General features: G+C 56.1%; 1 protein-coding gene and 1 long non-coding RNA gene across 3 annotated transcripts; one reads left to right on the top strand and one right to left on the bottom strand.

The window, feature by feature from the left end:
- Positions 1 to 1,083: 1,083 nt before the first annotated feature.
- Positions 1,084 to 6,026, bottom strand: LOC129149433 (uncharacterized). Its single transcript, XR_008556327.1, has 4 exons — positions 5,932 to 6,026; positions 5,132 to 5,181; positions 2,788 to 3,025; positions 1,084 to 1,470 (listed from the first exon to the last, which is right to left on the bottom strand). It is a non-coding gene; the product is annotated as an uncharacterized LOC129149433 (long non-coding RNA).
- Positions 6,027 to 6,621: 595 nt separating this feature from the next.
- GPX4 (glutathione peroxidase 4) lies at positions 6,622 to 9,083 on the top strand. 2 transcript variants are annotated; one of them, XM_008150697.3, is made up of 7 exons: positions 6,622 to 6,775; positions 7,764 to 7,858; positions 7,933 to 8,077; positions 8,213 to 8,364; positions 8,487 to 8,511; positions 8,695 to 8,754; positions 8,829 to 9,083. In XM_008150697.3, exons 1-7 carry the CDS (start codon positions 6,692 to 6,694, stop codon positions 8,859 to 8,861), a joined length of 594 nt encoding a protein of 197 aa, XP_008148919.2. In that variant the 5' UTR covers positions 6,622 to 6,691; the 3' UTR covers positions 8,862 to 9,083. The 2 variants fall into 2 exon arrangements, with proteins under 2 accessions (XP_008148919.2, XP_028015362.1); XM_028159561.2 differs by lacking the exon at positions 6,622 to 6,775 and adding an exon at positions 7,229 to 7,471.
- The last annotated feature ends 1,048 nt before the right edge of the window (positions 9,084 to 10,131 follow it).

The following is a 10,131-nucleotide window of genomic DNA, read 5'->3' as shown; positions in this document are numbered from 1 at the left end:
ATGTGCAGAGCTTAGGGGACTCTGGTGAGACCCCCAAGGGGAGACATTGATGAAATGGGGAGGATAGGAGTCTGGAATTCAAGGTGAGATTCAAGTGGAGACAGACATGTGGGCACTATGGGCACAGGGTGGAGATTGGAGCTGGGAGCCTGAATGAGTTCACTGAGCAGATCCAGACCAGAGGCCAGGAGGAGGAAAGGGAGCTGGAGAAGGCAGAAGTGTGCACAGACCCTGGACCAGCTGCATGGGCTCCAATCATGGCTATGTGACCCAAGGCACACATTATTCAACCTCTCTGTGCCTCATTGCCTCCCTCCCCCGTGCCACAAGCAGCACCACTTCCTAGGGTGACCTGGCTAATGACTGAGCACCTGACACTAATGTTATCTAAGCGCTGTTCCATAGAATAAGGGCAGTGGGAGGTTGCCAGGTGTTCTGGAACCAGGTGAAAAGGTGTCTGGAGGAGGAATAGGGAGCAGCCATCAAAGTCACCAGGCAATGAGTCTGACCAGGCCTGAGGATTGGGCAGAGGTTTAGCTAAGTGGGTGTTGTTCATGACCATGAGGAGAACAGATCCAAGGAACGGGTGAACGGAACGCCTAGATGGGGCAGGTTTGCAGGAGGAAAGGAATTGGAGATGTGGCTAGATGCAGAGAGGAACGGGGGGGGGGGGGGGGACAAAGTTGGAGAGTGAGAAGGTCAGGGTGGATTTTAATAGGAAAAAGGGCTCACAAGAGCAGGTAGGCCTCAGGACACCAGAGAGGCTGGCAGAGCCAGACCACAGTGCTGCTGACTCCAAGTCCTGCCACTGATCAAGTGGACTCAGCACCAGGACACAGAGGAGCAACCTGCTCCTTCACACCCCTCACCATGCTGTGCCACCTGGTAGAACCTGAGGCCCAGAGATCAGGCCCCCACCCACACACTCATGGGTGGGCATGTAAGATGGGGCAGCCACTGTGGAAAACAGTCTGGTAGCTGCTCAAACAGAGTTACCACGTGATCCAGCATTTTTACTGAAACCGGACATCCAATTGGTCTGAGCTGCCTGTCTCTATTTGAGCCAATTAAACAGAGGCAGGGTTGAACCATACATGAGCATTTATTCCAATAATGCCAGCAGTATGTGAGAGCAGCAGGTCAGCCACAAAAATCTGCTCGACTCCTTCCCATAAGCCAGCCACTTATATCGGGTAGGAGGACAAAGATTACATGGGAAAGTATAGGTATTACAGGCATGGAGAAGTAGGCCAGGTATAATGGTTACTAGGTTACAGGCAACGTGGGCTGGGGTCGAAAGGGCGGGCAAAGGGCAGGTGCCTCTTGGGCCAGACTGTTTCAGCAACAAGGTTGTTAATCTTCCCATGATGACAGGCAGTTCTTGGAAAAGGAGAATGGACCGACTGCATTCCTAGGTTAACTTTTATTTCCCGGGGCATATAGCTCTCAGCCAGGTCAGAATGTGCTTCTCTAATCAGAACAGAACAATCACGGTTAACAGAGCATGATTAATATTTCTTACAATTTATAATTATAGCTAGTCCCTGTTAGGTCTGATCAAATAACTGAATCGATACCCTCCCCCCTGGGAACCAACCTTTAGGCCATCTCGCTATGGACGTTCCCTTTTGCTGAGACCACACTTTACTTGCTGAGACCACATTCCATTATCTCTCCCCTCTGGACCTGCACAGAGAATTCTCCGCCTAGAAAAAGCCCGCCAAAAGTTCTTTAAAAACCGCTGATTCCTGTCACAGGGTGCTGGAGCCGTCTGGGGCTCAGCCACCTGGTGTGCGGATGATTGAATAAATTTGTAATCCCTCACCATTCTGGCCTCGTGTGTTCCTCCTTCGGCGACCTAACAGTCCCCACTATTCTATTTCTGCCCTTAACATTAGGAGAAATGAAAACATGCCCACACAAAAACTTCATAGCATTACAAAGCCAATAGATGAAAACAACTCAAATGTATATCAAGGGATGAATGGATAAAGAAAGTGGTCCATCCACACACTGCACTATTACTCAGCCATGAAAAGGAGTGAAGCACCAACACTCGCTACAACATGAATGAAATTTGAAAACATGATACTCAATGAGAGAAGCCAGATACAAGAGGCCACAGAGTGTGTGATTCCATTTATGTAAAGCTAGGGGCCCAGTGCACGAATTTGTGCACCTTGAAAGGAACTGTTGGCTGCGAGGCTGCGAGGCTGCGGTCAGCATAGGAGCGAGTCTCGGCCCATCCTCTGTGCCTCAGCCCAGCCCCTCCCGCCACAGCCACGACCAGGTCCCCTCTCTACTGGCAACTCCTGCTGTCTCCGCTCCCACGTACTATTGGGCGGTGCCAGCTCCACTTGCACCCACTGACAGCGAGGAGCCATTGGGGCCTGTGCCAGCAATGGGTATGAGTAGCGGCTGCTGCTCCAATCACCTCTCAGGAGCAGGGGGAGGTGGAGAAGCCTTCAGGGGCGATCAGGGACGGCAGCTGCTGCTCACACCCGCTGACTGGCACTGAGCGATTAGGACTGGTGCCAGGTACCGGCAGTGGGTGCGAGTGGGGCCGTCACCAGCAGCGGGTATGAGAGGCAGCTGCTGGCCCCAAATGCCCCTCAAAAGTAGGGGGAGGTGGAGAAGCCCTGAGGGGTGATTGGGACCGGCACTGGCAGCAGGTGCGAGCACAGGTGGGACCATGGAGCACGGGAGCAAAGAATTTTTAGTAACCACCAGAGGCTCGCCCCGATGACAGTGACCAGTGCCCCTCCTTGGTCTGGCGCCCCCACTCACCTGCTCCACCATCCTGCCGCAGCTGATGCTCGTCATGTGCCACGCACACCCCTTGGTGGTCATTGCACGTCATAGCAACCGGTTGTTCGGTTGTTCAGTTGTTCTGCTGTTCCGTCTATTTGCATATTAGGGTTTTATATATATAGATGTCCAGAACAGGTTGTTATGCAAAGTGTGATGTCCCAGAAAACCTCAGCATATTGTTCTTGGATTCCAAAGAAATAACCCAGAAGACTGGCTGTGAAAGACATAGGTTTATTAGGACTTCCGCACACACCAGTGGCTGCTACCGGTGAGGTTGAACCACAAAGCCCCACCCAGCCTGAGGACTGGCTGAACCTGGGTGGCCCTGGTGCTATTGTTTTGCGTGACACCCAGACTTTCCAAATACAAGGTTTTATAGAGGACAGAAAACAGAGAAAAACAGGACAGGCAGGAGGAGGGGAATGTGTAAAGGCTGTGTGAGATCAAAACAATGTTTTCTTGGCTGAGGAGCTAGCCAGGCTCACAAGTGTTACAGGGCAGTGAAAAGCTAGGAAAATTCCACGGCAAGAGGAATAGGGAAACTGAGACAAGAACGTTAAAACAAGGCCTAACAGTGTGGGCAATTTACAGCCAGCTTGTAAATAACAAGCCATTATCTTCCCTAGCCAAGGACACTAGAGAGCAAATGGTTAAAAGCCTCCCTAAGGAGAGAATGCAGGAAAGGGGGAGAGAAGGGGAAGTCTTTCTCACCCACTAAACAAAGAAATCAGCTGTTTTGAGGAAGGGAAAAGGAAAAAGGAAAAAGGGCAGTTTTTTGTTTTTGTTTTTTTACTCCCTAGGCAAAGAACACAGCAGTCTGAAGGCTTAACAAGATAAAATTGCCAGGTGCCTCTCATGATTGCTGGGAAGGCCACAACAAAGTAAAAAGGGACCTTGAGAATTAATCTGTACCAAAATACTCAGCAGGGGACTTTTTAAAAATGTTTTTGATTTTAGAGAGAGTGGAAGGGAGAGGGAGAGAGAGGAGAACATCAATGTGAGAGAAACATGAATCGGCTGCCTCCTGGATGCCCCCTACTAGGGATCAAGCCCACAACCTGGGTGACCTCCTACTGGGATTCAAACCACCTTTTGGTGCCTGGGACAGTGCTCAGCCAACTGAGCCACCCCAGCCAGGGCTCAGCAGAGGAGTTTTTAAACCTATAGGCAAGAGGGTATATAATGCCTCAAACCCCCAACCAGCTTGCTCTTCAGATTAGTTGAGAGCCCATTCGTGCGTGTTATGCCAGATGATAGATTTGCTTGCCTTGCTTCGTTAATAAATTTGATTACCTTAATAAATTGGTTTTATCACAACACAATCAGGGCCTCTCATTTAAATTCACTTATATGAGAAGACAAGAACCAGGGTGGGACAGCCCTCTCCTGTCTCAAGGTGCTGTTTGATAAGACCTCTCTGGTCTTCTGTGAGCGGTGCCTATAACACAAGGTCTCACAGTCCACTTGATAACCTTCACTTTATTTCCTACAAGGTGGGAGGGGGAGTTGGCGCTTGGGAAGGGGGCCCATGTTCTTCTTCTTCTTTTTTTTAAAATATATTTTTTATTGATTTTTTACAGAGAGGAAGGGAGAGGGATAGAGAGTCAGAAACATCGATGAGAGAAACATCGATCACCTGCCTCCTGCACACCTCCTACTGGGGATGTGCCCACAACCAAGGTACATGCCCTTGACCAGAATCGAACCTGGGACCCTTGAGTCCGCAGGCCAACGCTCTATCCACTGAGCCAAACCAGTCAGGGCCCATGTTCTCATTTACCATACTCAAGCAAATCCACAGACGGGAAGTGGGTTAATGATTGCTAATGATGATGGGGAATGACTGCTAATGGGGACAGGGTTTCTTTTTTATATAAAAAATTTTTTTTATTGATTTCAGAGAGGAAGGGAGAGGGGAGAGAGATAGAAACATCAACAATGAGAGAGAATCTTTGACTGGCTGCCTCCTGCATGCCCCACACTGGGGATCGAGTCCTTCCTGGAACTGGTTGCCAGTCTGGAAAGGCCTCTGGCCAGTGGGCAACTAACCTTCCTTACTGAGGGACTTCAGCCACCACAGGGGAGCCTCTCTGAAGCCTTGAGACTGCCCCAAGACCCCATGAATTCCATCTGTAAGATGGGGTCCCTTTGGCAAAAGCTGTGAAACCTCAAAGGCAAACCCCTCCCAGAGCCTGGGGTGCACTTTCCCCACAGGGCAGCTGGGGCCCCACAGACTTGTTGTCTCCCCCCCTGTTCTTATCTTCTATGTATCTGGGAGGAAGTCAGGCATGGGGTGAAGCCCTCACCCTCCATCTCTTACCCTTGGTGTACTTCATGGGGGGCTCACCCTGTGCTGTTTTTCTGGCAACTCTGAAATGGATAACAGCAAATAACAATGGATCACAACTTAACCCTTTGCACTCGCTTGCTTTTTTCTCGATTCCTTTATTCTAATCCTAACCGTGTCGAATCACACTCGACATCCAAGTGCAAATTAAACAAAAGTGGAAACAGCTGTTTTTTCTTCCTAAGGACCAGACTGTCTGGGATACCCAGTGCAGCCAAGGGGAGGAACTGAGGAGGAGGGTTTCCTGAGAGGTGAGGAGGCCCAGCTGAAATAATGCCCCCACCCCCAGGGGTGAGTCCCAGAACGCTGGAGGCCCCGCTGGAGGGAAGAAGCCATGATGAAGACCATTGTGCAAGAAGGGGCATGTAGCAACCGGGCAGGGGAACATTCTCCTTCTACTGCCTTTACCACCCAACTCCACCGGCAAGCTCCCTGCTCTGCCCTTTGACAGGCCTGGGTCAGGGGAAGAGGGAGGGGGCTCAATGGTTCTCCTAAATGAACCCAGCCCCAAGAGTCCTGCCCCCTGCCCTGGATTCTGCAGAAATGTTCATGGGAGGGTCCAACAAAGCGATAAGAAGTTGACAAAGCATAAAAATGCTGCAACCACTCTGCAGTTCCAGGGTCAAGCTCCAGTCATGGCTGGGGGATGGGGGCAGCCAGGCCTGCTGTGGAATTCCATGACTCAGGTCCTAAGAATGAGGTGGGTCCTTTTTCTGCCCTGGTGGCCAAGTGCCTGAGCCCAGAGGTGGGGCTCTCCCGTGCTGTGCACGCACCGACTGTAATGTAGAAGTGGAGACGTCGTTCTGGGGTTGCTTTCCTTGTAAGCACACACCTGGGCATCCCCACGTGTTCTCCCTGGGGGGCGGGATCCCACGGAGCCCATTTTAATGACTCCGCCTACGCCCCCCCCCCCCCGCCAGGGCTCAGGTGTGACATATAAGTGGCTAAAGGACCGTGACGCTCCCCCCTCGCCCCCCGCTGGCGGACACTGCAGCAGTGGGCGACTCTGGCCGGGGACACCCGCCTCTAGGTGACCCCAGGCCCTCCTGGGCGCCCGGATGGAGCCGAGGGGCCTCGCGCAGTCCCCAGTTTGGTTTTATTGACATTAAAAATAAAACCCCAGTTTTCAATGAGCTGGAGCGATTTTTCTGCAAGTTCAAGACCCCTCCCTTGGGGTTTCCAGTAGTTTCTCAAGTTGTGTGGCACCCCGCGGCGCTGTGGTCAACTACCCGGTAACTGTCAACGGGCCACCAACGAGCCGCTTGCGTGGAGGCGGCCGCCCACCCGCCAGCGAGCATGCGCAGTCACAGACAACAACAAAACCGCAGCCCGCTCAGGCACCGCCCCCACACGCCCCTCACCCCAGCCTCCCAATGGCTGTCGCTGTCACGCGTCACAGCGCCCTAGCGGCTGACCAATGAGGGCGCTGGTGGGCGTGGCTGCAGGATGGGAGGCCAGGCGCACCGGCGCGCGTCCATTGGTCGGCTCGGCGAGGGGAGGAGCCGCTGCCTCCGGGCTGCCCCCGCCGCCGTGATGAGCTTCAGCCGCCTGTGCCGCCTGCTGAAGCCAGCGCTTCTGTGTGGTGCTCTTGCCGTGCCCGGCGTGGCCAGCACCATGGTGAGTGCGGTGCCGGCGGCCGGGCCGGCGGGCCGTTGGGGCGGGCGCGCGGCCTCCACCGTGGCGCGCAGGGCCACGGTGACCTTGGGTGGGAGCTCGCTGGCCGGGCGCAAGCGGGCGGCCGTCGGGACTGTGGGTAGCGCGCGGGCTGGGGTACAGGCAGCGTCAAGGCTGGGGTCTTGGCTAGATGTGAAGGGCTGAGCGGTCGGGACCCTCGGGCCGCACAGGGGCTGCTGCGTCGGGACAGCTGGAGGCCCCTAGGCCACTGGCCCCAGGCTGGGGCCCGGAGAGTGGGGGAGCCCCTTGGGCTGGTTAATCCGGGGTCACGCGCCTCGGGGCGTCACCGCCCCTCCCCCGCCCCGGGGTACTGCGCGGTGGCGTCACAGATGGGTGGCCGGAATCCTGGCTACCGGCCCTTTGTCCCCGGATGCCGCACTTGGTGGGCACAGGAGCATCCGAAGGGTTGGCATGGGCCGCGCAGCCGCCGGCTCCCCGGGTCGCTGCAGGCAGCGGCGCCGGTTGCCGGGCAGGCGGCGGCGGCGGCGGCGCCGCGCCCTCGGGCGGCGGAAGGCTCCAGCTTACTATCGCAGGAGGACGCGCGCCCGCCCCCGGCGGAAGGAGCCTGGTTCCGTGAGCCTGGGGCAGGCACTGCCCGCGGCCTGGAAGAGTGACTGTTGTGTCGAGTATCAGGATCCGGTGCGCGCGGGGCCCCCACACACGGTGGCGGTGTTCCCCGCCCTCTGGGGCACCTGATGGGATCCCCAACCCTCCCTGGGCCTTGGTGTCTGCAGTTAAATGCGCCCCGCGCGCAGGTTGCATGCACCTTTGAGGAGGAGCTCTTGCCTTTTTCTTGCCCCAGGGTCCTGTCTGTCTCAGCAGGGATCCACCTGGGATCTCCTGCGGTGGGGACCTGGTTGGACGAGTTGGCCGGGGTCTTTGGGCCTCGAGGTCCCCCAGCCGCTCAGCTGCTCCCGTGTCTGTCTTGCAGTGCGCCTCCCGTGATGACTGGCGCTGTGCTCAGTCAATGCACGAGTTCTCAGCCAAGGACATCGACGGGCGCATGGTTAACCTGGACAAGTACCGGTGGGTACCTACCTGCCTGGTGGGGGAGGCAGAGGGAAGGTCAGCAACTCTTGACCACCCCATCCCACCTCCAGGGGCTTCGTGTGCATCGTCACCAACGTGGCCTCGCAATGAGGCAAAACAGACGTAAACTACACTCAGCTTGTCGACCTGCACGCCCGATATGCTGAGTGCGGTTTACGGATCCTGGCTTTCCCTTGCAACCAGTTCGGGAGGCAGGTGCGTGGCCCCCGTGTCCCTGTTGTGCGGGCGTGGGGAGAAGGTCTGCCCGTGGAAGGGAGGACTGAAATGGGGTACACGCTCCCCCACACACACACACACACTGACCCCAGTACCTTTCTTTGCTTGCCACAGGAGCCAGGGACTAATGCAGAGATCAAAGAGTTCGCTGCCGGCTATAATGTCAAATTCGATATGTATAGCAAGATCTGTGTGAACGGAGATGATGCCCACCCTCTGTGGAAGTGGATGAAAGTCCAGCCCAAGGGGAGGGGCATCCTGGGAAAGTAAGTGGGGGGAGGAGAGGGCAGGGCAGGATGGTTCCCTAGGGGCTGAGGCGGGGGTGGGGGTAGGGGGGGGTGGCTACAGTTGCCATGGGGTTTTCTCATGACTTCTTGCTTTTTTTTAGTGCCATCAAATGGAACTTCACCAAGGTAAGGAAGGGTTTTGGGGGACAGAATAGGCCAGGACTGTGTCCAAGGCCAGCTTACTGCCCCCATCCCAAGAGGCCCTAGGCCTGGCCCTAATGGGGCAGCAGGTGGGGGCTGCTTGCTTGCCCCCAGCCCTCTTGCAGGGGCCCCACGGGGCCTCCTCTGCTAAACCCCCATGTCTCGCAGTTCCTCATTGACAAGAATGGTTGTGTGGTGAAGCGGTATGGTCCCATGGAAGAGCCCCAGGTAGGTGCCTTTCCAGGGAGCCTGCTGGGAGTGGTGCCTTGGGAAGAGATGTTCTGACCCTGCCTCTCCCACAGGTCATAGAGAAGGACCTGCCCTGCTACCTTTAGCTCCACAAGTGTGCACCCCCCACATCTGAGCCCACCGCCTGCGCCCCTCGGAGCCTTCCACCCGGCACTCATGACAGTCTGTCTAAAAACCAGCCCGCTGGTGGGGCAGACCCGAGAACCCGGCGTGCACCTCTGCCGGAGGAAGGCCCCTGGGCCTGGCCTGGCTCGCAGCTCTGCACCCCCACCCCTGGCTGCCTTGTGGGAATAAAACATACAAATTGGCTTGCTGGGTGCTTCTGCCTCCCTGGGAGGTCATGGGGGTGGAGTTCCCTTGAGGTTCAGATGACTGCATTCATCCTGCAGCCCTGCTTCTAATCTTGACAGCCCCACCCCTTAGGCAGTGGCAGAGCTGATTATTATTCTTAACTGGTGCTATTCCTGGCCCAGAGCCATGATCTGAGGCCTCCTTTGAGGCCTGCCCAGGGCAGTGGTCCTCCCAAGTGGGCCAAGGTGGGAGGGTGAGGGAGGCAGGCACCTGGAGCGCAGCATCCGCCAAGCTGTCCTGGCTCAGAGCCATGCTGGGCAGGGCCCGCTCGACAGACTGGCCTCATTGTATGGACCCTGAACCAGGGCACCCAAGCCTGCTCATGGTCCTCATTTGGTGTAATCAGGGAGTAGTCCACAGTCCTCCCTAAGAGGATGGGGGATAATTTGAGGCCAGCTGGTGGGGAGTGGTATTGCTGAAGAGTGATTGGGCCCCCATCTTCCAATAGCCTCAGGGAAAGCCTGCAGTAGGTGGGGACCTGCCGAAGGAGGTGCTTTCTGCCCCCTTGTCAGCTTCTTGGCTGGGGGCAGTCCCTTGCCCCTGCACCAGAGGCTTGATGTGCTCCCACAGCTCCAAGGAGGGGCCTGGTGTCCATTCCTGCCTTCAAGACCAGACCCAGCTCCGGAGCCCTCCTGTCTCTGGGCTGCCCCGCCTGCTGGAAGGAAACCCTGGGGGAAAACGGATAGGCCAAAGCCTGAGGAACTGGTCTCACCACTATGAGGGTCCCAGGTGGGCTTCATATCTGTAGTGGGCAGGAGGCAGTGTCTGGTCCAAGACATCACGAGCCTGGCTCAGCTGGTCCAGAGGCAGCTGACTTGCGCTGGTGCCAGGACCACAGTAGGCAGTGGCCCTAGTGGGTGGATGTATTTCTCCTGCCTGGCTTGTTATCCACAAGGCCAGTGAGTGGGATGAGCCCTTGTGACTGAAAGCAATGCCCTAGGGAGGGGTGTCTGGGCAAAGAGTGGTCCAGTTTCACTCACACTCCTATGCCTCGCAGATGGTAGC

This window comes from Eptesicus fuscus, chromosome 6 (assembly GCF_027574615.1).
Source record: "Eptesicus fuscus isolate TK198812 chromosome 6, DD_ASM_mEF_20220401, whole genome shotgun sequence".
Taxonomy (NCBI): domain Eukaryota; kingdom Metazoa; phylum Chordata; class Mammalia; order Chiroptera; family Vespertilionidae; genus Eptesicus; species Eptesicus fuscus.
This window is presented reverse-complemented; position numbering and strand designations above follow the sequence as displayed.